The sequence below is a fragment of the Malaya genurostris genome, chromosome 2, assembly GCF_030247185.1.
Source record: "Malaya genurostris strain Urasoe2022 chromosome 2, Malgen_1.1, whole genome shotgun sequence".
Taxonomy (NCBI): domain Eukaryota; kingdom Metazoa; phylum Arthropoda; class Insecta; order Diptera; family Culicidae; genus Malaya; species Malaya genurostris.
In genome coordinates, this window is record NC_080571.1 from 70,043,327 (window position 1) to 70,070,824 (window position 27,498).

General features: G+C 36.9%; 2 protein-coding genes across 2 annotated transcripts in view; one reads left to right on the plus strand and one right to left on the minus strand.

Annotated features, from left to right (window-relative positions):
• Positions 1 to 27,498, minus strand: part of LOC131427764 (rabankyrin-5) — a 42,319-nt gene that overhangs the window by 9,140 nt on the left and 5,681 nt on the right. The window lies entirely within an intron of this gene.
• LOC131427765 (uncharacterized) lies at positions 1,301 to 27,334 on the plus strand. Its single transcript, XM_058591226.1, has 3 exons — positions 1,301 to 2,458; positions 26,368 to 26,600; positions 26,799 to 27,334. Exons 1-3 carry the CDS (start codon positions 2,407 to 2,409, stop codon positions 27,009 to 27,011), a joined length of 498 nt encoding a protein of 165 aa, XP_058447209.1. The 5' UTR covers positions 1,301 to 2,406; the 3' UTR covers positions 27,012 to 27,334.

A 27,498-nucleotide genomic window follows, 5' to 3' on the forward strand; every position in this document is an offset into this window, starting at 1 on the left:
CAAGTAAGTTGTTTCAAAAAAACATTTTGCAGATTTCATTGGTTCTGGTCAATAACGGAGTAGCAACACACGAGCGATGTGTGCCCCTCACTCCTCGCAGGAGGGAAATGGAAGCTCCACTCCTTTTAGAAAAAGTGTGACAACGAGATCCAATACAAAAAAATTTTTATTTAAGAAATCGGCTCAATCGGCTCAATGAAGCTTGTACGCAAATAGGCCTGAATAAAAATATCTTTTAAATAAAAAAAAAGGTAATGCTAATATATGAATTTTAGGCGTTATTTTTTTTTAATACTCAACATAATTACCCAAACATTGCAGAAGATACCAAAACGATCGGACCCACCGTTTCTGAAATATATATTATTGCAAATTTTCAAGAGATTTTTCCTTAGTCCCTTCTCAAAAGACTAGAGTAAAAGTGGTAAACTTATAATGATTTATTCTTGATATCTCTTCTGGTTTGTGGTGCCAGATACCGAAAAAATTTGGAAGTTTGTTTTGAAACACCCTCGAACTTTACCATGAGTTTTCGTCAATTTTCTTGTAGAAGTATTGTATTTATGATACTAGTCTTTCGTTTCGGTGCGTCGTTATAATCGTTCGAAATTTTCAATCGCACGTGAGGTGTCTCAATTCATATTGAAAAAAAAAGTTTTGGTAAACTGAAACATTTCTTCGGGGCAAATCGGCGCTCAGCATCATGTAACCTTATTTTGTCCGAGTGGGTGCAAACTCGTGTAAATCATACTGATACAATTTCGATGCCCGCAAAATAATTTATTTTACTTCATATTTATTGTTATCGATTTTATAATTATTTTTTTCGACAAAATGGTATGCAGAAATTAATTTTCTACTCGATATAATTTTTGAACAGTTTTTGAAAAATGAAAGAAATAATTTCGTAATCTTCAATTGTTAACAGAATATTGATTTTTCAAATATTCATAAATATTGGCTGATGTGAACGGCTAGCTTTTTCCGATACATGGGGTAAAGTCGGGTGTCTAAATTTTCATTTGACACCCGACCTTAAAATAGTAATGCAAAAATTTTTGGTTTATTAGAAAAATTCTAATTCACAGCAGAATAATGAAAATATTGAAAACAGATCAAAATAAATTTATTTTTTTCCTCGGGTCATTCTGTAAGGGTAAAGCCGCTCAAAAAGCGCCAGGCGACGTGAAATGATCAGAGCTTCAGATTTTGCCTTTTACTTTGCATCTTCCTTTTTTCTTCCAACTGGTTTTCTCGCGTGATGCGTTTTTATTCGCTCTGCAGTTTGTTACCATCTGTACACACTGCACTACAGTACAACGTCGCTTTGCTCTGGCTTCTCGCTTCTCAAGCCTCTATGGTAGGATTTAACCGGCCAGGCACAAGCACGCGTTTTAGTGCGGACAGAGCGTCCATAGCGATAACAACAACAGCGGGAAGAAATTTGAAACAAGACCTCGATTGCACCAGAGTGTGAATAGTCGGTAAAAACGATCTTTCGCGATCTTCAACCGTTGGCGAATGGTGATTCTCACACCCACGTGCTTCGAATGATCACTACTCGGACACTACTGCTTATGATTGGATGCTGGGAAACAGCCCCTTGCTGTAGCGGATGCCGTTATGATTAATCTGAATCGCTTCTCAATTAGACCAGATTGCGAACTTTTCAATTTGAAAGGTGCTAAATAGTGCTCCCCATCATCTCGATAAGCTAACTCGAAGGCAAGGTGATTTTTTTTATTTGTGATTCGGTTAGTGAATAAAACGAAGGTGGATCTGAAGAAAGTCAACTGAAAGCAAGAAATTGAGTTCATAGAGAAAAGTTTTCTCCGCTGTCTGGCTGGAATGCAAACGGGTGATGGATCAAGAGAAAGCAACTGTTTTGGGTGAAGCAGCGTAAGAGTTGGGACCAAACGAAACAGCCAACGGTCGAAGGAGGAAAACCCGAACCAAACAGTGCCTGACCTTGATAGTCGTGGAATGGGTTGTAGATAGACGAAAATTTCGACGTCGCGATTCCGGCCATTGGTTGTTTCAAATTTCAGTGTTGCTTTGCGTGTGCGCCCGTCCCATCGAGTGACCGGCCGTTTGTCGGTGGATGTGAAATATGATGAGTAATTGAAGCGTCCAAAAGCTAAACATATTGTGGTGAAAGAAAAAAACGTGACCAAAGTGCTGTTAATTAAAAAATATCAAGTAGTTTCATACAAAGAAAACGCTTGTCGTTGGATTCGGATTCGTTTGAAGCAGCAACAGTAATCACTTGACGGTGACTAACGGGAGCAAAACCGGGAAATCTCGGTTGCAGCCGTCATCATCGCCGGAGCTAACCATACGTAGCCGAGTGCAGCGGCTTTTTTCCGCGCTTTTCTTCAGCCCCAAGATCTCCGGAGATTTTAGCCAATGGATAAGCAGAGTGTTGCGCTTACGACGGCGCTTCTGCTTCTTGTTATAGGTAATTTTAAGTCGTTTCCTCAGTGGTCGAACAGTTGGTGAAAGGTGCAAACAGTAAAGGAAACCTGATTTGTGATAATTCGTTTTTTTTGTTGTTGTTGTGAAAGGGAATCGAAAAAAAAACCGGGCACACGTTTGAAATAGGTCATGCCCCGGTCGATTGTAAAATGAAGTAAACATAACCTTGTGTTGATGAGAAACATGAAGATTTTTTTCATTCAACAAAATATGTGTTCGAAGGTTGAAGAAATCAATAAAGAGTGATATTTTCGTTACGATTTTGTTTCAGCGACAACAACACGGTGCAATACTTATTCAAAATTCCAACAACTTTTATTAGATCTCAATACAACGTTGAATACGCGAATTTTTCAGTTCATAAAGGAAAATACCGTTATATTCAATTCTCCAATTGATTGAAACAACTAATAAACCAATACGGGTTTGAGCTTGAATGAACTACTACAACAAATCGTGTTCTATTCGGTTTCATCATCCCATCATTCAACGCTTGCAGGCGCGACTACAAGACGATGCTGTACACCAATTTCTCTGCATCTTGCGACATGATCAATCACCTGATAACAATTTCCAAACTTGGCATTTTAGTATTGGGTTCAATGTATCTTTGAATACTGGTTACGGTTAGCAGTATCTTCTTCATACCGACTCAAGGTTACAGGGCTTTGGAACAGTAACCCTTTAGATTATGCTACTAGCCACACTCGCTTGTGGTCTCAAATGGTTACGTGGGATGAGTATTTACTCGCGCCTAGTGACCTAACGCTCACATGCAGTTTTCCTTTCAAAACATTCAATGTGAACTATCCTCTTCGGGAGGAATGGTTGTCTGGTTATTTGGAACGACAACTTGATGAACACATAGTTTGTTATAAGGACGGTTCTCTGTTGGATGGTCGTGCTGGTGCTGGTGTTTACTGTCGTGAAATAGGGCTAGAGCAGTCTCATCCCCTTGGTGGATACTGTGTTTCAAGCAGAAATCTACGCGATTCTGTGTGGAATACAATCAGCACGTCAGCAGAGAATCTGTGGTAAACGAATTTGTTTTTGTTCCGCGTGCTAAGTATTATTCGGGTGATTTGTGTGAATGCGATTACGGTACTTCATATTATCTGATATGTAACTGTCCCGCATTGAAGCAACTACGTGTCCGGGTTTTTGGTTCTCCATACATAATTGAGTTTGTGTATGCGGAGCAAAAATTAAAGGATATTGTATCGTTTCTCACCCAATGTGGTAAGCAGTTATAGTCAGAGGGGTTCATCGTTTTTCGTGGAGTGAATGAATCCTTTCTGTATTGACCTTAATAGGTTTTAGCAGTTTGTTTGGCATTCCTTATGGGGTGTCGAATTTACTTCTGCTCATACATACTGCGAATCGTTCTGCATTTTTCCTGGAATGCAGAATGGTGTCGCTTTTGTAAAATCTCTAAAACTTCTCGGGAGTTGAAGGTTTTATTAACTGTGCATTTTGGCACCTGCAGATCGTTCAGCATCCTTTCGGGGATGTTTCTTTATGTTTCGTGCTGTTTTCCCACCTCACTCACTTCATAATTCCCTTCCATGTTTCTTTTATCTCTTTTCACAAGGAAAAGGCAAGGCGAAATCTCCAAATAACTAGGGGAACGGGCCACTTGAGCCAATTAGTTCTGATTCCTGAACTGTCAACTTTGGAGTTCCTCAGGGCAGTGTTGGTAATTGCCGAAAGTTTGAGAGAAGCTGCTATATTGCTATCTATATTGAATACAACATTTTCAATCCGGTAGAAGATGCTACAAGAACTCGAGTCTCTCAATGCATGAACCGTTAGAGAATTTTTCTACATTTCTTCGCTCCACTTCATACTCTGAGTATTTCACGCCCTTAAAAAAATTTACAGTCTGATAATGATCGTTGCTGTGTGGAATTTCCCAAGAGAGAATCGCAAGTTGGCAATTATCGCAGAAAATCGAATCGATGATTCAACTTGATGATTCTCATACTAAGTTGCAATATTTCAAAACTCTTGTGTGGAGCATTCCCAGACATTTTCATAGACACAACTTATACAAAGGTTATATGCACATAGTTAGAATAAGCGGCAATAGTAAAATGATTCTATTGCAATTATCAACTGCCTGTATAGAATCGGATCGCGCAACGAGAATAAGCGACCGTTTGTTGCTTCAGAGAGGATCCCCACAGCAGCGTGCTAACCTTTGATTCTCAGAAATGTCATCGAGAGAAATTCGTTCTCGCACTGGTGTCGATTCTTTGTTAAATGAGCCATGCCGTGTTTTTGTTGTTGCGATGATATCCGTCTCTATTTGATGGCACTGATTCAATCGTGTAAAGAGTTGCCAGTGAGCATTCTTTGATACGATAAAACCCATCCTTGCCTCAGGGTATAAAATATTTTAGATTTTCACTCGTTTTTTGCTTCCTAAATCTAAAAGTTCAAAATTTTCTGAATCATACATATATATTTTCAAATCTAATCGGTTATCGATGTGGTAGAATGGTTGAAACTTTAGCGAACAAGAAAATACCAGAAAAAATCACGACAATCGGTAATTAGCATCAAATTCTCGTTAGCTGAAGAGGGGAATATTCGTTTGGTCGAATATTCGAAGACACTTGATTTTTGCACATTCGTGCTGCGCAAGTTATTTTGAAGATGTTCAGTTTTATCATTACCTCGCTAACATTACATTCAACCAACGATCTCACAAAAACGGGTTCTTAAACAAGTTCTTGGGAGTTCTCCTGGATTCGAAAATGAATGTCAATGAATATACACTATACACTATCGCACGGGTAGAATTTGGATACACCAAAACCTCAACTTTACTTAATTTACGCCTATTTAATGTGCTCTACCTTTTTTACGCGTTCTATCTAAATAACGTGAATTTCGATTTCATTTACAAATTTTTATTTATACGTCTACAAAACAATTGGGATCGAACGAAATACATTCCAGAAGTAACGTATATAGTCTTCAAAAAACATTTACATGGAAGAGGCAATATGAAATAGTTTCATGACACCCCGAGATCATATCATGTTTGAGGATATGTGTGAATAGGATCACTTGGGATCATCACAACTAGTTACAATACGTTTATAAACTAGTATAACACTCCAGGAATTACTACAGCTAAAGATACTTTTGCACACAAAAAATCTTTTCACAGCTGTCGGATGCAACCATTTTCGCACACATTTTATACTGTACGCACAGATAGGCAAATGATTTATGAATCTAGACAACACATTGCTATAAGGATAGTTCGCGTACCAATAAGCACAAACCTAAACGTGTTACGACTTTGCAATATAAGCGAGCCCGTTTGAAAGTGGATTTAGAGAAGTGTGAGTGATCATTTTCAAATGTATTGTTGGTGATACTCCGAAAATTCTTACCGAATAAACGACACAAACGTCAAAGTACACTTTTGTGAATTATTCGAATAAATCTGGACATGATTGGATCTACTTGTATTTAATTTTAATGTTATAGTGAGACTTTTTGAAAGTCAAAAAAAAAACATTAGGTAGATTAAAAAGCGATTTTTGTTTTATTTGAACTGTTACTTTTTTTTGTTACTTGACTGTAAAAAATATTCTGTTTTAATTAGGTGTGCGCCTTTAATCAAAATCGGTATATAATGATATGACAAACAAACCATTTTAATTACGCTACACTCCAAATGTTCAAAAGTAATCCATGTACACTAAATTCTTATTAGTTATTTTATATACAACGAGATTTATATTACTGTCGCGATCGATGTTCAATCCATATATTGTTTTCATCGTGCTTATGGTAGTGCATCGAGAAAAAATATACTATTCAGCCACTTATCTTGTATCTTGTAACATCTATGTTACTATTATATCAATTCCCAACAACGATTTGCACATAAGCCTACCTTTTGATAATGAATTGGTAACGTCAAATAAACTTATTTTAAACTAGTAGGTAAGAGTATAGCTGTGATTGAATATATGTTTTTATTAAGTAACGATAACTTATAAACGATAATTAGATCAATATGAAACAAAAATATGGTGATTGGAAAATTAAATAACTCTTTGGTAACTTATTATGTTATGAAGAAACATTGATGTCACCTTGTTCTAACCTTAGTGATCTTGTTGCAACATAGTTTGGAATTAGTCGCATTAGAACTAGTTGCAAGTTGCTAATTGGGCAGTATCCGAATTTTTTTTCTCAGAATTGAGAAAGTCGAATCCACTCCTTTACTCTGTCCAGGGAAATCATCCTGTTCATTGCCGTGAATGTTCAAACTTCGCACGGCCGATGCGTAATACAATTTTCAGTCTTTTTCTTGCGAAATGTTTCTGCAAATAAAAAAACTGATAAAAGTTCGACATCGTAATCTGCTATTGGATTTTATTCGAATGTGATATTCGGTTCCAGAATTAAAGAGTGATAAAAACTAGAAATAAAGCGGACAGATTGGTAACGATACCAAAAGCGGTTTTTTTCGTTTTATATCGAATTGCCAGTATTAATGATCCATAGCCAACCTTGATCCACAATTAACAATACAGTTCAACAGCATGTTATTATATGTATGTAGCTATTTTTATCTGTACTAAAAGCCAATCCAAACCTGCACTCCAAAAAAAATGAATTTTACAGGTGACCTAATGCCTAATACGATGTAATTCATAAAGACCTAATTTGTCAAATGACGGAAGATTTTATTTGTAATGACTAAATGTTAGATGAGCTTGAATTTTACTGGTTTCGACTGTAACTTGCGTTCTGCTAGCAGGTGCTACTGTATGAATTTAAATGCACCTTTAACCAGCCAAGCAGATGCATGCTTCTGTGGCTCAGTAGATTAACAGACGTACATGCGATACAATGATTCTCGGTTCAAGTCGCGACGGTTGCTATTAGTAATTTTTTTTTATTTCAATGAGTTCCATGTCATGGAGTCTTAGACACAATATTAAATGTTCTTCGACGTAAATTTGCGTGAACTGCGACGCTCCATTTATGTGCATCTAATAAGATGTAAAATCACAGGATTTTTTGAAGTGTGTGTCTCTACCATATAGTTCGTATCGTCGACTGTCATTGTATCTTGTTGTCAATCGAACTAATTTCGAACCGTAATTAATAACTTTAAAAATAATATGAAGAAATTCGTATAGACTTTGTTAAATAAAATCACACAAATCACTTTATTGTGTAGTTCTAGGTATGTATCGCTCCTTAAATGGGTAAACTAAAGAATGTTATATTCGCTTTATACTAAATGTGTATCCAATGAAAATACATAAGATTATGACTAAAGTTGAAGATAACATACTTAATAAAAAAGTTTAAACGAAACGTACGAAACAAACATAAACAATAATGAAAAGCATAAATCACATTCACGACATACAGTTGGTATATTGAACTGTCGTCTAAAATCTATTTTCAATATTTAAATCAAATTAGACGTTCGAAACTGTCTTACATTCATAATGTTATCACACTGTAACACATCAGCTGATAGCTACATGAACTTACAAATCACGACAAACAACCATAGCTTGTGTTAGCATGATGGAAAAAAAGCAAAGAGCACGATAATGGTGCACCAGTTTATTATTGTTATTATTTCGTACTTTTCTTCACGCTAGGATGACGAATGTTCGTATAAAAAAGAGAGCAACGGAGGCCAAGTTCAGTGACCCAAAAGTTCACTCTTCCACAGTTTTGATCGCGCGTAGCATTGTTGGTGGTGTTGGCTGTGGTGCAACAACAGAAAGATTAGCGACTTTTCTTCTGTGCCCTGTTTTTTTATTTTTGGTTGGTTGGCTGGTGAAGTTTTGCCGGAAATTGGATACCTGGCGAACAATAATATAATTTGGCTTTGAAAGTTGTATTTGTTGTCACCTTGAAGCAAGGAATTATAAAATTAAAAAAAAAGCTGATACAGACAAGACGTTAGACACCATTCGGTGAGTTAGGAGCATGCATAAAGTACGACAAGCGCTTAGAGGAAGAAAGGGTTCCACAAATAATAATGAATCGTCTCGTTCGAGCACCGATTGGGAAGCATTTTTAGTGTCTAGAAGATCGTAGCACTACGACACTACAACCACTTGTATTGTACACTTATGAATTGACAGCCGAATCTGTCGGAGTATGTCGGTTATGTTTTGTACCGGATTGTAGTAACCTCAATCTTATCTTATCGTAACGAGAAAACGAGCAAAACGTTTGAAAATATTTGCCCTTTTCATAAAACATTGTCGTATTTTACACTATATTGATCTAAACTTATTCCTGATATATTATTCGTATTAATTTGTCTCGATTTGGGTAAAACCTAGCACATATTTTCTGTGTAGCAAACCATTTGGATGAAGAAACCAATTCGACTCAAGGTTTATACTTGAAAAGAGTGTATTTTTCGCAATGAGCTTTTTTAAAATCATAGTACCTTGAAAACTGTTAAATGTACAGGGTGCTCCATCTTGTATATAGGTATGTAAACACTGAAAAACTCCCAACCTTTACCAACCGAGCGATTGCATAAGATATGTTTTGGAAACGTCAATTTTTTCCATGGATCGCTTCACACCGAAACAACGCGCTGAAATAGTGACACTTTACATCGAAAACAGTCGTTTCATTGTGTTAACTGAACGTGCATATCGGGAAAAATATTTCGGCGACATTGATGAAAACAGTCATTTTGTAATTGCTAATAAAGATGGCCACTTAATTGATATTGTTTTCACAAACTAGTCTAAAAAAATTGTAAGGAACCGAAGAGTATGAAAATGCTTCACTTATAGAAATCGGTTGTTTCTTTTCTTAAAGTTATATAATGTCTAAATACCGACATAAAAGTTGGAGCACCCTGTACAATAATGGTGCTTAGAAAGATGCTATACACAGAACCGCAAAACAACCTAATTTTAAGAACATTCCACCCAATTTGGGGGTTCCGTTCAATAACCTAATTTTTGGTAAAGTAGTTTCCGTAAGGCACGTAAAATACTTAACGATTAGTGATATCTACTCAATGGTAAGTTATATTTACTCTACAGTTAAGTCTCATTGACTCAATTTCAAAGTTGAAACGGTTTACTTAATTTTGGCTTATTGAACGAAACTCTCGATGTTGGGTGGTTTTGCTCTTTGTATTTTGACAACAATGGTAGGAGCGAACGGAAGAAAAGATTCAAAAGAACTCAAAATTAAGTAAAAAGAAGTCAAATAATAGGTAGTTTTTATTTTCCGTGTAGGAAATCTTTGAAAAATATAGACCGATAAAAAATATTGAACACCTTCGCATGAGTTCGACAATTAAATAAAAAATAGAATGTAACCACTAGTAGGAATCACACGAGTTTTCGCAATAAAATAAACGTTCAAAACGGTTACTTGTATAAGCCACTACTGTGTTTAATAGGTTGTTATTATATTTAGTACAGGGTGGGCCATTCAAAGTGGAAGCTTTTATTTCTGAACAAAATATATGAAAAACACAGTTTTATTTATTTTCATTCCGATTATAATTTATTTTGGTTCAAGGAGATATGTTACACAAATTTTTTGAAATTGATATCGCGTAAAAGGCCTTGAGTACAAAATATGCCTTTTTCTCAGCGTTTTCCATCGTTTTGGTCAATGGCGACGATTTCACGTTGTGTGTTGTCTTTGAATTAAGCTATGGTTCTTGGCTTATCAAAATATACCTTGGATTTCAAAAAGCCCCACAAAAAAGTCTAGTGGCGTCAAATCGGGTGATCTCGGGGACCAGTCAAAATCACCGCTTTTCGATATGACTCGTCCGGGGAACTATGGTCGCAACAAATCGATTGTTAGTCGCGATGTATGGCATGTTGCACCGTCCTGTTGAAACACCAGTAGCCATTTAAACCATTTCCATTAACAAAATCATTTATCATGGCTCGATAACGATCGCCATTAACAGTTTTCGTTACTCCATCATCGCCTTGGAAAAAATAGGGACCAATCAGCACATCCGCACAAACATCAAAACAAACTGTAACTTTATGGTCGAATAGAGGCTGTTTCTCAATTAAATGAAGGTTTTCAGTGACATAGAACCGACAATTTTTCTTATTAACGGATCCGTTTAACGTGAAATGTACCTTGTCTGACATGATGATTTTTCGCAAAAAGTTGGTCTCGTTTTGATTGTAAAGCTGAACAATTTCAGCGCGTTTTTTTGTATGTACTTTTGCATGGTAAAATTGCTGTATGTCATAAGTCGATCTGAAAATTCTGTCAAAAATTATTGTCGTTGCTTCCACTTTAAATGGTCCACCCTGTAGTTCTCTGGCTTCTTATCATTTTCCCATATTGCTGCGAAGTCACTAGGTCGAGTTCAATAATTTGATGAAATGATCATGCGGTATTCGTGAACGTTGTGATGAATTTTCCAAAACCCAAAATGTTTTATTGACATCTTTTATGCGAATCAACACCAAAACATTCTCATCTAACACGGTTTGCAGATTCTTCATCTCACAAAAACAATACTTTGCAATCACTGTGAAAAGCGACTTTTAAACCGAAGTCCGAAGGATCGAGTGACATATACCATATGCCATTCGACTTATAGTAGTTCTTCGAGATCGCAAAATTTCTCAGTGTGCGTATAAAAACATATGCACTCATATTTATTCGAGATCACCGATTTTCACAAGCCTAGATATCAACGGATTTTCATCAGGATCCGATTTTCAGTTCCAGAATTACAGGGTGATTTTTAAATTGAAAAAGGCGGGTTGGTAATGTCACAGACATAACTGATGGCCGTGAATACGAATAAAACAGACACACTTTTTTCATACCTCCGTATATCGATAATCGTTCGTATTAGCTGATTGATTTTGTGATTTTTAAGAATTTTTCTGCTTCCAGAATTGTAACGGTGCATCTGTTTTAAAATATGACTTATTGACGACAAACATATTCTTCCATACAAATAATACGCTGAATTAATGTGAGTGAAAAATACAACAAACAATGCTGTAGTTGTTTTTTTTGTAGATTTTCACACTTCGAAAAAACCCTGTGATTTTACATCTTATCAGATGCGCATAAATTGAGCGTCACAGTTCACGCAAATTTATGTAGAAGAACATTCAATATTGTGTCTTATTTTCATGACGTGAGATTCACTGAAATAAAAAAAAGGAATCCTGGTAGCGACCTCCGCGACTTGAACCATAAATCATTGGATCACAAAGTACGTCTATTAATCGACCGAGACACCTAAGCACACATCTGCTTGGCTGGAAAAAGGTGCATTTAAATGCATACAGTCGCACCTGTTACCAGAGTGTAAGTTACAGTCGAAACCAGTAAAATTCATGCTAATTTAACATCAAGTCATTACAAATGAAAGTTTCCGTCATTTGACAAATTAAGTGTTTATGAATTACATCGTATGAGGGATTAAGTCAATTCAATTTTTTTGGTGTATTCATACTCAGTTCTTTGGGAATATTTTAGTGGTTCTAAAAAGAAGCGATATGTGGCATTAATCCGATGTTTAAAACTATTGAGGGACTACTTCAGAATTTAGTAGTTGGGCAATTCAGATTCCGAATCCAGATCCAGATCTAATTCTATAACTCATGTTCCGAATTGAATTCTGAGTTTGAATTCCAGAAATGAGTGCGAGAAGTAAATTCTGAAACTGAATTCAGTAAATAAAATTTAAAATTTTGTTCCAGAATACAGATCTAAAATCACATATATTTTATTCCCGGAGTTCTGAAGTTGAATTTCTGAATCACAATTCTGGATTCAAATTTCGAACTTAAATTAAGGCACTGAATTCAGTTCCAAAATCTAGTCAAGAAACCAGTTCCAAAAATATAGTTTCAGAATCCAGAATAAGAATTCACTTCCAAAGTCTTAATTTAATTTTAAATCATTGAAGGTGACGATGCAAAACCGAACATAAAAAGGATTAGTGGTTATGTCAGAGACATAACTGGATGACAGGAACACGAATAAAACAGGACGAGGCCCGGAGGGCCGAGTGTCATATACCATTCGGCTCAATTCGTCGAGTACGCAAAATGTCTGTGTGTGCGCAGAGATGGCATTTCACCAGAGTGATACACGCTGGAGTCAGATTCTTGTCCACACCGAGGATGCAAAAAACGAAGCACAGCACAAAGAGGAAAGCGCACTTCTTCTCAGTGTCGAATAGACAGCATTTGAGTGTGTGCTTGTGGTTAAAGCAGCTGGCGCGAGTGAAACACATTCTCTTCGCATGAATCGATCACACGCGCTCTCGTCTAAATACACCCAAGTGACCACTGGCGCGTGATGGTGAGCGAACACTTCTGTGAACTTCAATTAATAGAGAGTAGATCTGGCCTTGCTATGAAAAATTTGCAAGGAAAACCGAAAATTTTACGATAAATTGTTTTATTTAGCTGATTTTGCGTGTCCACGCTTCTTCTACGCGAACCATACAGCAGAGTGCTCACCGGCGTGTACACCTCTGTGAAAGTATCTGCATCCACCTCAGAGAATTTATTAGCTAACGCTCTAGCACTTTGGTGCGATTCAGTGGAAGAGGTAAAAGGAAATAAACAAACGCACTCATGATGCGTGCACACTTTATACAACAGTGGTGTATATATGTGAAAGAGAAGAGCTCTCGTTGAAGTTGTCAGTGCGAGGGGAGAAATTTTGCTTGCTCTTCGTCACACAGAGGAGATAGACATCTCTGTGTGTGCGTATGTGTGTATGTAACGTTTTTTGCACTAACTTTTTCGGGAAATGGCTGAACCGATTTTCACAAACTTAGATTCAAATGAAAGGTCTTGTGGTCCCATACAAAATTCTTGAATATTATTTGGATCCGACTTCCGGTTCCGGAATTATGGGGTAAAATGTGCAACAAAATGAAAATATGTTTATTTAACATTTCTCATAGATGGCGCGACCGATTTTCTCAAACTTAGGTTCACAAATGAAAGGTCCTGTGGTCACATACGTAATTCTTGAATTTCATCCGGATCCGATTTTTCGATCCGGAAATATAGGGTACAGTGTGTTAAAAATTTTCTACCATCAGTGAAAAGGGCGATAACCCGTAAAAAGTTTTCTAAATCGATCTCAAATCTTCTCCAATTGATAGTTTTTATAAGTAGACGGTCAAACAAACCGATTTCGGGCTTAACACAGTACACTAAGGTCTTTTTTATGCGACTTTTTTCATGCGAAGTTTCAGAGCTATGCGGTTTTTTTTATGCGCATTTTCAGAGTTATGCGGTTTTTTTATGCAACTCGCATAAAAAAGACTTCAGTGTATTATATATGATAGTATGATTGATATGAGAAAGGCATCATTACACGACTAGGTGAATTAAAACAGGTTTTTGGTTATAAATTGAATGACTTAATTGGCCGTCATAAACAACATAGAGAAATACGTCTCCCTCATATTATTCAATTGAAAATACTCATGGTTTATAACCATCCATAATTAGTCTTCTAGTGCATTAGACGGAACTGGACGTCGTGGTGAGGATCTTCCTCAAATACCAGTAACAACAATCCTTCTATTTGGTGTAAAGCCTCAAATGCTCTGGTCGCCTGGAACCAGACTCACCTGAATTCCGAACTTAATTTCAAGTTAAGAATTCAGTTTCAGAATTAATTTCCAGCAGTGTTGGTGATTGCCGAAAATTTCACAGAAGCTGCTATATTGCTATCTATATTGTATACAACATTTTCAATCCGGTAGAAGATGCTACAAGAACTCGAGTCTCTCAATGCATGAATCGCGAGAGAATTTTTCTACATTCCTTCGCTCCACTTCATACTCTGAGTATTTCTCGGCCCTTAAAAAAAATTGCAGTCTGATAATGATCGCCGCTGTGTGGAATTTACCAAGAGAGAATCGCAAGTTGACAATCATCGCAGAAAATCGAATCGATGATTCGACTTGATGATTCTCATACTAGGTTGCAATATTTCAAAACTCTTGTGTGGAGCATTCACACACATTTTCATAGACACAACTTATACAAAGATTATATGCACATAGTTAGAATAAGCGGCAATAGTAAAATGATTCTATCGCAATTATCAACTGCCTGTATAGAATCGGATCGCGAAACAAGAATAAGCAACCGTTTGTTGCTTCAGAGAGGATCCCCACAGCAGCGTGCTAACCTTTGATTCTCAGAAATGTCATCGAGAGAAATTCGCTCTCGCACTGGTGTCGATTCTATGTTAAATGAGCCATGCCGGGTTTTTTGTTGTTGCGATGATTTCCAACTCTCTTTGATGGCACTGATTCAATCGGTGAAGAGTTGCCAGCGAACGTTCTTTGATACGATAAAAGCCGTCCTTGATTTCCAGATTACATTCGAAATTAAGGAGTGTATCGATAAGTAATTAGCAACATTCAAACAGTTATTACTCTGAAATGGCTTAATTTTTTGCAGCGTGTTTTGCGGTGACATGTTTGTTTACATGTCAACAACAGCTGCGCAATCGTTTGGTTTCGATACGATTTATCGTTTCAATGATGAGTCGAATTGATCCGGAAACGTGAAAGAAAATTCTGCACACTTGGTGCTCAGAAATTTGTGTCACGTACAATGAAATTGCAGACGCGGGATTTGGCCAAGCAGTTCAACACCTGCATCCCGATGATTCAACGAATCAAAGTTCGGAACTCCCTGAAAACGTACAAGAAACAGAAGGTGCCGAAAAAGTCCCTGGTACAGTAAGTTCAGGCCAAAACAAGAGCGCGAAAACTGTATAACCGGATTCTACAGAATAAAGACGGATGCATCCTGATCGACGACGAAACCTACGCCACGGAAGACTCTCGAGCGCTGCCCGGACCGCAATATTATACGAAATCGGTGTACCAGGACCTGGACGACGCTTACACCACGGTGGCGATGGAAAAGTTTGGGCAGAAGGTGTTGGTCTGGCAGGCAATTTGTACCTGTGGTTTGCGGTCGTCGATTTTCTTCACGAAGGGCACAATTAACGCCAAGGTGTACGAGGAAGAATGTTTGAAGAAGAGAATGCTGCCACTGTACAGAAAGCATAAGGCTCCTTCTCTCTTCTGGCAGGATTTGGCTTCAGTCCACTACGCCAGCTCCGTTCTACAGTGGTTGTCAAAAAATAATGTACAATTCGTGGTAAAGGACGGCAACCCACCGAACTGCCCGGATCTTCGGCCAATTGAAAGGTATTGGGCGGTTGTCAAGCGGCACTTTCGGAAGGAAGGTACAGTGTCCCAAAACATGCAAGAGTTAAAAAAAACTGGACAGCTGCCACCAGGAAAGACACAAAAGTAACTGTGCAGAATTTAATGAAGAATGTCAAGTCCAAAGTGCGTGAAATGCATAAAAATAAAATTCTTCTACAATATATCGAAAACTGATGTCAAAATATGTTTTTTTCGCATTTTTATTCAATAATCAATGTTGCTAACTACTTTTCGATACACTCCTTAAAAACTCTGGAATTGGTTTCCTGACTAAATTTTGGAACCGAATCCAGTTCCCTGAATAAGGTTCGGAATTCAAGTTTAGCAGTAGAACTAAATTTATGACCTGACTTCTTGATCTGTATTCTGAATCTGGATTTAGTACCAGAATTCGAACCTGTCCCAGATTTCGAATTAAGTTCTTGAATCCAGTTCAAGAACTCAGTCCTGCCCTAGAATTTTAGTTCTTGTGTAGATAAATAAATTATGGCAAAACGACTGAACAGTTCTAAACATTAGATAAATTCCGCCACTCGGTTCTTTTTAGATCCAATAAACATTAGCAAAGATTATGCGGAATTAACTAAATATCTAAATTCACCAAATGTAAAATAAATCGTACTTCAATATGGATGCTTCGTTACAATTTTGGAAGTGAAGCAATGAAGGTATCAAAATTCAGACAATAAAATACAAACGATATTCAGAAGCGTGGAAGAAGCATTATACGTTTTCACGTACTCCAGTTATGTCTGCGACATTACCCACCCGCCTTTTTTTCAGGGGGACATATTTATGCAAGTTGTTTAAGGCGGTCAATTTAGTCATTCAGTTTATAATCAAACTGCTCGTATATTTGATAACCTCGCATATAGCGAAATTGTTCATACCAAAATCTTTGGATGATGATGACAACTCTTCACAACTGGCTTGTAACATGTTCACTAAAAATATCTAGTTTGTGAAGTTCGTATCATATGAGTATATAAGTGAAAAATATGTTATCATTTTTCATGAATTTTTAAGGAATATTCGAGACTTTTTGTCTACGCTTAGCGAGTAAATATCAACAATCTCTAGTTTCTAGAATTCATAAAATCGAAGATGACGGCTTTCGGTTTGTGGCTATTCATTCAAATTGCTATACATATTAATATCGCATTAATTCCTAACTGAAATTTAGATATCCTAGATGGCTAAAAACGATTTGTTGTGGATTTTTGATTTTGAACATTACATTTTTTATATAATCGGTCTTGTCCCGTACACGACTCCGTAATTTTTTGCTCTCTTGTGTTCCGCCTGATAATTGTACCGTTACAATTATGCAAGGAAAGTATTGAAAGTTTGCAAAATTCACACATGCTCAACCAGTAAGTACGATTATCGATATTCGGATGTGTGGAAAAAGCATGTCAGTTTTAATCGTATTCACGTCATCCAGTTATGTCTCTGACATTACCCTCCCGTCTTTTTTTATACTCAATATATTTCATGAATTCTGTGTGGGTAAGGATCAGTGCTGTAAAACTTCATTCAATTCAATTGAAACTGAATGTGGAACACATTGACGATCTCTCGAATGCAGTAAACTTCACTCTCTGACACACACAATGTTTGCTGACGGCCCGAACGGGCAGCATTCAGTCATCAATCGTTTCTCTTCAATCGAGGCTCAGTTTAACCACCGTCAGTTGATCTCTTGAAGTAACAAAATATCTCTTTCAATAGTGTGGGAGCGGCCTTCAAATGAGGTTCATGTAAACATTCCAATTGGTTCAAGATAATAGATGAAAGACAAACCAGATTGCTGAAATATCAATCACAGAATATACATAAATTAATTGTTTCCTCCTTCAATTTTCATTTTTAATACTTTACTCCATTTATAATTCTATTCGTTCGAATTTGCTTACTACCAAGAGCGAAGGCAATGAAGGAGTTACACTACTCCGCACTTGAAACTGAGCAAGCAAAACTTCAAATGACTATCAACGATTATTCAACTGACGATGAATTCCGGGAGCTTCACTTGAAAATGGCAGCAAAAGTCAAATGAATTAGTAGGGATATGCTGACGGTCAGCGGCCATAAATTTCGTTTTCATCTTATATTATTCGATTGAAAATGAAATTTACCGCACTGGTAAGGATATTAAATGACTCAAGCTTTAGATATTCACAGCATGAAAAAGTAGCTTTCAAATATACTTTCAACCAAGCCTCTCAAGTAGTCAGGAATGTTTTCTCCTCTTGATATGTATTAACATATCAACTAGAAACAATTCGAAATTAGTACCAGTATCATTAGCAGCCGTAATTATCTCAATCTGAACAGGTACATGAACTTTATTTTTTGCTAGCGAATGGACATAAAACACCGACCTGCGGTAGACCTTTGAATATCCGCATTCTCTAGATGCAGATTTTTCAGAATAAGGCAATTTCAGGTAATTGAAATTATTAGAATGACAAAATAGTTCGCCCTCGCTCAAGTAAGTTGCAGTTAAACCTACTTAACTGGTAATCGGAGCACCTCAACCGCATTCAGCTGCTGATCAACAGTTTCTTTTGTTTACAAACTTGAACGATACTGTCGATTTGCATAATTAACACTGCACTCGAGCGCACGTACAGCCCATTTTTTGACACATGCGCTAGTCATACAATTAATACTGGAATTAACGCGAACAAGCTTCGAGAGGCTAACGCAATATCAGATTCATATTCAACCATATACGATCCATTTTGGCTGTTTAATATTTTCGGTCAAGTATACACTCTCTACGAAAATGTCTTCCGAATTTGCTCCTTATATTAATTTTAGGACTGACGTCATAACAGAAATAAATTTTCGGCGCCGTCTGGTTGCAATATCGTAGATAGAAATTCGTCATTTCACATGTTGCTTTAAACATAATTCATTCAAAAGCTTCACGAGATCGCCTTACTACCCGGTGGAATTGAGTCACGCTATTGAGGAAGTTCCTCAGGCGTTGTAGTACTGGCCTCTTTATATCGAGGCACTATCTGAGTTGTTGTTGTTGTTGCTATGATTGTATATCCAGATAGAAGACACGAGACGGAATACAACATCAAATAATTTAATTTAGGCGTGTCACCAGCTGGGCCCAAATATGTATCCCACGTGCGTTTTCTTTATCTGCGGATTCCTAGACTAGTCCTGTTTTTTTGTCGACGCAACCTAATTGATATCATAGCACATATAACGTTATCTGTACGATTGAGTGACCTAATTTGATGTGACAACGTTCGGCACCAGTGCTGCAAGCTAGAAAACTTTCAATCTACAACTAACAACTGGGTGTCCGGTTGATTGTACTACTGACCGGTCAACAATGACGAAAGATTGTTTACATCATCCAACGATACAATTGAGCATTATCAACACTTCCGGGGCCAGGCGCTTGCTCCGGTTGTCGGTGCCTGAAAGCATGACCGTAATCAACGCTTCGGGAGCAGTTAGATGTGCGCTAATTCGATTTGGAATGGTACGCTAGATGAACCGAGCTCGACTGAACTGATATGTAATGAATCGTGTTTTTATTTGTTTATACTGTTTCTGTAAAAACTGTATCAATGTTTATAATTTCTTAAAGCTGGTTGTTGATGAGTACGTCATTAGAATTGTTTAATGTTTTTGACTTAATCACATATTGAAAATCGACAGTGGTTCAAAATAAGACGAACTGTGCTAGAAACTGCTTTTCCCAGCTGTCAACACCAGTACCTAAACTCGTTTGTTTTCCTGCCGCGATAAAAGATCAGAACCAACAACATTCGTGTCTTTTGTTGTTCAAGTTCAATGCTAAACTCACTTCCGGATGGTCAGACAGGTTCTTGCTTGCAGAAGCAGTGCAGAAATGAGACGAGAACCGTCGATTACCTGTTACTCTCAAGCGCTGCCTTTCACTTTTTTGTCACGTTTTTACTACGGAGTGGGTCAAGAGGATACGAGAGTAAAATGTTCAATATTCGTATAACTTAGCCCTTCGCTAGCCAAATGGTCCGAACCAATAACAATGATTGATTGAAATATATGAACAAAGAAAACCTGAGCATTTATGATGTTTAAGAAATTCTTCATATTAAATCTGTTAGAAAAAAGTTGATAGGGTTTATTTTGACGTAGGACTACGTTTTCGTTTTTCTATCTGGACGTACATAGATATTCCAGATAATTTTTGGTCGAAAATGTCTAAATAATAATGGGTAATATAACTATTTCTAACTATCCCTGTTCTCAAACACACCTTTTCGGTTAAATGAGTTAACTTTGTATTCTGTATAGTAGAGACAATAATATTTAAACAGCACTGCAGAAATTGCTGGACATTTGTTTTCAATGACATTCAAACGTCTTTTGGAGCATCTCGAACCATGGTTTACACGTGGTGTGTGATATTTTACTATATTACTTTAACTCCAGTATCATCTCAAATAGAAAATTCTACCAGAGTGTCGAGTGTTTAACAAAACAAATTACAGAATTACAGAAAAGACGTGTATAGTTTCGAACCGTGTATATTTTTGTTGAGAACAAGCCTTTAGACGGCCCAATACCAAATTTCATGACAATCTATCCATTAGTGTTTGAATAATATCTGATAGTGTCACACGAGTTCATGCATAAAAGTAACAGTGAAATTGAATGAGTTGCGGTACGGTTTGGTCCACCATTCCCCATATTCTCCTGACCTGGCCCCCAGCGACTACTATCTATATCCAATTTTATATCAATCATAGATGGAAGTTGTTTCAAATAAACCAAAAGCTTATGCTAAACAGATAAAAATGTTTTGTGAATTTACATAAATTTTCATTAACATATTCGGAGCAGGCAATTTGTTTATTTGTTTTTTTTTTGTTTTTTTTTTGTTTATTTGTTTATTTTGTAATTTGTTTATTTGTTTATTTGTTTATTTGGAGCAGGGAATGGCCGGTGCCGTTAGTTTCTGTCAAACTTGCTCTCCAATAGGCATAAAACTTCCTCATCTTTTGCATCAACAGATTACAATCATCCAAATGATACATTTCACTTGAACATAGTATTCCTAACTAACTAAAACTAAAACTAATTAAATAGTAACTCTGGGAACAATTTCTTGACAACGTTTCGTGATAGATTAAAGTCGAATGAATTGGAACAATGGTTGAATATTCGGCACATGTTGGCAAAAGGCTCGTTATACCCATATTTAGATCTAGCATAGTTCCTAAGATTACGGCGATGGATATCTATTTGTAAAAGCTGTAAAAGCTGGCATGGTAACTTGGAAGGTTCCAAAGGTTTCTCCAAGGAAGGCGACGCAGAGCAAATCGAATAAATTTTCGTTGGATTGCTTCAATGCGTTGGATATCGTTGTGGTAGTAAGGTGACCAGACAACCGAGGCGTTACTTTACAATTTTTCATTTTTCAATGTACTTTATAAGCAAAACTAAGGGTTTTTTGAAATATTTTGGTCTTGTTTATTGAAAAATCAAAAAATTTCAAATTAATTTTACATCAATCATGATTTTTAATTAAGATTCTCGATTCAACTGATGTCTATTTCATATTATTATTGATTTACATGTATTTACATTTACATGTGTAAAATTTCACATTTACATTTACATGTGTAAAATTTCATTATTCATTTTTGTGTAAGATAGATTCAATCCTGAATCTGCTTACTGTAAACTAGAGCTTGATTGTTTAGAACAAATGTGGGTTGTTTCAAGAAAACATTGGCTGGATTAAACTAGATTAGTTATTGTCACTATATTAACCAAAAAAAAGCCTAGGAATTACCCAGAATTTATTGATTTTTATTTATTTATTTTTTTATAGCAGCAAAATTGGGGTGGAATCTTTTATTGATTTACTTCATTTGGTTTTAATTATGTGGAATATTTCACTTTTTCTCATAAGTTTTCGAAGAAATTATAGATACTTTTTTTCCACGCTTGGTAAATTCTTGAAATCCAAGATGGCGGCTTTCCGTTTGTGGATATTCTTTCAAATGGCTACTTAAAACTTAAATTTAGTCTTGTCTTCTACAGAATCCTCTAATCAAACAACTAGTACGTACGATTATCGATATTCGGAAGTATGGAAAAAGCGTGTTAGTTTTATTCGTATTGACGTCATCCAGTTATGTCTCTAACATTACCCACCAGCCTTTTTTCCCTACGTTTATTAGTCACTCTACTATCTCCGTTCGCTTCAAACAAAATTGGTTTGCGGCTTGCAACCCACTGTTGTCCAATAATAATATTACAACATAAACAACATGCTATCTATCGAAACTTGGTCTGCTAAAACATAACAATGATATACGATAATAGCACAAGTGTTTGGAATCGTTAATTGTTAACACTAAAACTAATAACCGGTTATTTGATTGCATATAAAAATACCGAGTACATTCGACAGTGGCAGCGCAACTTTCACTGTCATTTCAAATATTACCTTAACGAACGTGTCAACGACTGCAATTTGTTGACCCTAGTTATTTACATAAAGTACTGTGTTTTTTTTGGCTTGAATCGTGGTCATAAACTTCGACCAGCAACGTTATGTGATTACTTTCCGTAATTGGAAATACACCGTGGAAAGTAAAAGTGACAGAATTTTGCGATATTTATTTACGTTCCTTTCATTTCGTAAATTGTGAAAGATAAACTAAAGATTCCTCACATATGAAATATCATATTAAACATAGCTGCAGGCAAGCTATCCAAAATAAACATATATCTCATGACTATTCTTTACCTCCGGACGCGTTAGAGCAAATAAATGCTCATTTCATCCACTGCGCTCTCGGTTAATGTAGGTCACTGTGAAAAACCAACAGTCTAATTTAAGAACTGCAAAATCTAGGCAAACACTAAAATTTGTCGATTGAGTTGCTGCACAACACTCAACTCCGACAACGGTTTTGCGCTACAGACTGCTAAAATGAACGATTGCAAATAAAAATCTGGAAAAACGAGAAATAATGTTTTTCAGAATCAGCACCTCAAGTTCAAGTTCAAAGCGGCGCTGTCACTAGCCCCAAATAAGACCATACAAGTCTGGTCGCAAACCTGCTCCTCGAAGAATTCAAGTTCAATGTGCCGAACAAGGGCGCCTCTTTGGAACACAAGATGTTCGAGTTTTCCTACTTCAGATAGAGTGGTTTGCCTATTTCAGCCATATTTAGAAATGTGCTATACGAATAATTATTCGATTCTACGTGTATAAATCTTATATATCTGTACATCGTCCTCAATAAAATAACCGGAACAACACGTGATACTGGTTTTTCGAAACGCAAAACAACGAAACAAAAGTTTCTGGTTTTTGTCTTATCACTTCCATTCAGCAATTATAACGACGAAGCAACAGCACGTTTAATTTAGTAGAATGACAATACGAGTGAACTTGAAATGAACTCCGTACTCTACTCACATCAGCATCGCATGACTTGCAGCGAAAGGAAAATGACTGCAGGATATGCAACGGTCACCGCAGAGGAAGAAGGAAAAAAACGATTAATTTTCTGTTATAATTGAATCACGCGTTATATGGAGAGGAAGTGGGAGTAAACTCACACTTCACATTCACAGATATAAGTAATTTAATCCAAAATAATACTTTTATTTTCAAAAAGGAAATACACTTCCTGAAATCGCATTTTAAAAATAAATTATTGAAAGAGTGCAGATTTAAGTATTCGTTCGATATTTTTATTCCTACCACTAGGTTGTACTTTCACGATCAGATTTCGATGACTTGTGCATTTTCAATAATACACAACCGAGAAGAAGATTGCATCTAAGAGTTTTTTTCTTTTTTAATTTTCGTCTTCGACTTATCAGTGCATAACAGTTTACGTTGAACCGAGTTTGAGCTAGCCCTGACGGATTGTAAAGAGAAAAGGTTAATTTTACCCTTAACATAAAAAAAGATAACTCTTAAACGACCTCTAAGTATAGTCAAAATGTTGAAAGGTTTGAATCATAAGCAAAACATTAGAAGTATTTGAACTAAAGACTGTCACAGAAAGTATGGACGCACTTTGATTTCGCTGTAAATAATTCACAAGTGTTAAATATTCAAATTTACTTCGATATACTGATAATATTAGACTACAACAACAGAATATTATTCTCAACATTTGCTACATAGTCATTGTAGACTAGCTGGCGCACCTTCTTGCGAACTTTCCTCATTAATTCCGTACAGACTTCTTGGCGACAAGTTTTCACACTTTTTTCCAATCTTTTTCGAACTGTTGAATGTTTTCGGCTGCCGAGACATGTTTCCTAAGATGTGCCTTCGTTAATGCTCAAAATTCCTCAATTGGTCGATGTTGTGGGCAATTTGGTGGATTCATGTCTTTTGAGACGAAAGTGACATTTTTGGTAGTATACCATTCTACCGTTGTTTTCGAGTAGTGGCAAGAAGCAAGATCTGGCCAGAAGACAACCGAATTCTTGTGGCTTCGAATCATGGGTAGAAGTCGTTTTTGTAAACATTCCTTGATGCATATTTCGCTATTCATTGAAGCAGTGGTGATGAAGGGTTTCGAAATCTTACCACAGCTACAAATTGCTTGCCAGACCATAGCTTTCTTACCAAATTTTTCGACTTCAATCGATGTCTCGGACTGGTTTAACACTTGCCCTTCTCGCACCGTATAATATTGTGGTCCCGGCAAGGATTTGTAATCGAGTTTCATGTAGGTTTCGTCCATGCAGTTCAAATTTCCAGCAATAATCGTATTGTACAGCTTTCGAATCCTCGGCCTGATTGATGCTTCTTGTTTCGGACTACGTTTTGGTTGTTTCTGCTTCTTATAGGTTCGAAGATTCAAACGTTCTTTAGCACGAAGAACATTTGACTTCGAAGTTCCCACTTGTTTGGCCACATCCCGAACTGAAACCTCCTTCTTTTGCTCGAACGCCTTCAGTATACGTTTATCCAACTGAGGGTTAGCAGGACGTTTTTTTCGACCCGTTTTCGGTTTATCCTCAAAAGTGTTATCCTCACCGAACTTCCTGATTGCATTTCGCACGGCTTATTCACTTACTCCTTCCATTTTTGCTAACTTTCTCAGTGACAGCCCGCGTTATGTGCACCATTTGTACACAATTTTTCGACGTTGTTCTGTTGAAAGTCCACGCATTTCGAAACAAACTAATGAAAACGAATAAACAACTGCACAAGTGGTTAGAGAAGAGTGTAAACAACAGGACGCAGCCATAAAAATTGACAGATTCTGAATCATTGCGAAATGGCAGCGGTTTTTGGTTGCGTCCATACTTTCTGGTACAGTCTTTAATGCATAACTATGACCTTTATATTAGTTTAGTTTTCGATAAAAAGACACTGGATAAAAAGAATCAGTTTGGACGAGAAATAGTTTTTGTTAGAAAAACTTTTTTTTTTCTTAAAAGTGCTTATCTTGCAATGTATGAACGGTTGGTAGGGTAGATAATCACCTTTCGTGGGACAAAATTTTATCAAAATCAAAGATTTTTTTTTGTAAATCGATTTAAATTTTCAAAATCAACATTTTCAGGTGAGTCCTATAGCTTTTCAGTATTTTTACTCGAAAATTTGACTGTTTGGTGAAAATCACTAGTACAACAATTTTGGTAATTTTTCGACATTAGAAAAAAATTAAACAAGTTTGGCCCTTTTCAAAGGACGTATGCAAAGTGGCTTCTTGAGACAAAGTCTACATGGTCAGAAAGTTTTATTCGCATCTGAGAAAGTGTTGCCAACTGCGAAATTCGCCGATAGCCAAAATCGGTTCATTTGTTCATCAGCCGATCACTTTAAATTACCCAAGATAAAATAACAACGAAAATTTCAGGAACAAAAAATCGAATTTCCTGTGGAACCGCTCAGATGTATTCACGTCAGTCTGGTTATGTCATTGACATTATTAACCCTTCTTTTTCTATAGGTACTGATAAAACGTTGAACTAAGTTGACGACGATTTCACGTCACATAAAATTTTACATTCTCACTACAAATCGCAACACTATGATTGACATCTTATAATAGAATGTAGTGCATCTACCCTGTGGATGGAAATGTTCATTTCAAGGTTGAAATTCCTACAATAAAAATAACAAAAACAAAAACAAAATTTGAAACACCAATGCCATGAGTAAATAAAAACTCTCATGGTTTGATATTTATCTCTATGCCAGCCAGCATAAGTGAATCACTCTCGATTCAAGTTTACTGTTCGATGGGGGCGTTGGACGGCGACAGTGCGAAGACGGCTCAACGCGGTGCCATGAATGAGTGTATAGCCCCCGACGCTTCCGACAGCCAGACGGGATGGAAACAAAGTCATACACCATGGGCCGTCCTGCGTAGGGGAAACACGTGACTAATATATTTTTCTGGAGACGTTGACGCTACAGCTTTGATGATATCACAAAGCGGCAATTTAATTAGGTTTATAGGTTGGGTCGACCACAATTGATTGTTCCGTTCTTTCTACCACGGTACAATCAACGTTCAGTTTTGTTGGTAACAATAATTACCATGATACAAGTTAACAAGAGATTTAGACGCTTCAAAACAACATATTTAGTAAATTAGTAATTTTTTTTCTTGGCTTTCCAGAAATCAACACTGCCATCGGAGTTAAATGCTTTCGCTGTACGGTGGCACCCCCGAACCGGTACGCCAATAATACGAAAACGCAGCTATGCTCCCGTTTCGATCACTCCGACTACTACACCGTCGATTGTCCTTGGTCAACGATGTGCGTGAAGCGAGTCTTCAAGCTCCAACTGCTGAGGGCCGAACAGGAAACCATCAGCCGTGACTGCGCCCAGCAGAAAAATACGGAACAGGTAGGTTCGGGATGGTACTTCATTGTGTTGAATTCGTGACTAGTGACAGTGTACGAGGTGGAGGAAAAAAATTACGAATCGATAGAAATGTGAAGGGAGCCTCAGACAAGACATCATTAGCCTCTCACTTTCAGCCTTTAGAAATCTAAAAAACCTAGTTTTGAAAGTGATATTTTTTGTTGATTCTTCGAATTACAGATCTATAAAAACGGCAACTGGACCAAGGAGCATCATATAGAAGAACCATACAAGGAGGGTTGCCAAACAATTGACGATTCGACCTATTGCTTCTGTCGGGGGGCATTGTGCAATTCCGCTACCAAGATGGAGAAGAACAGCTACCATGCGGACGTGATGGCCGTCATATTTCTGTTTAATGTGATGAAGTACATACGAAACATAGACTACTGACAGTAGGTGCTTGCTAAAAAGTTTGAGAGAGAGAAAGTTGTTTTTATTTCAACTACTTCACTATAATCGTCTTTTCAAACGTCGTGTAGACAGCGATGATGTTTCATAAATTTCTAGTGATAAGTTTCCAGATATTGTCAACAAAACGCTTATTCCTTTAAAATATTTCGGAACACAAAAAATGATGTACACCGTAGGTTTCGATATCAAATGACTGATTACGATCAAACCTGCCACGCAAGATGGTTCTCTAGTGAATACTCTAGAAATGTTATTTTCCTGACAAGTTGTTGTGATATTTAAAATTAGTGCAGTCAAAGAAATTTGTAATTTTTCTTGTCGATTTCTACATATCCGAAATTTCCCAGTCAACTCACATAACAATTTTTCTCCAATAATTTTACTGATTATCTAGCATTGGACTGCTATTTCATGTCTTCTCGTGAGTCTTTGTTGATATTTGGCCTGAATGAGCGCAACCTGTACA

Excerpts from the sequence above, each read along its gene's own strand:
- LOC131427765 (XM_058591226.1), top strand. The coding sequence starts at position 2,407 with ATGGATAAGCAGAGTGTTGCGCTTACGACGGCGCTTCTGCTTCTTGTT. Across the intron at positions 2,459-26,367 it reads GCTTCTGCTTCTTGTTATAG|AAATCAACACTGCCATCGGA; the intron begins GTAATTTTAAGT and ends TTGGCTTTCCAG. Across the intron at positions 26,601-26,798 it reads AGCAGAAAAATACGGAACAG|ATCTATAAAAACGGCAACTG; the intron begins GTAGGTTCGGGA and ends TTCGAATTACAG.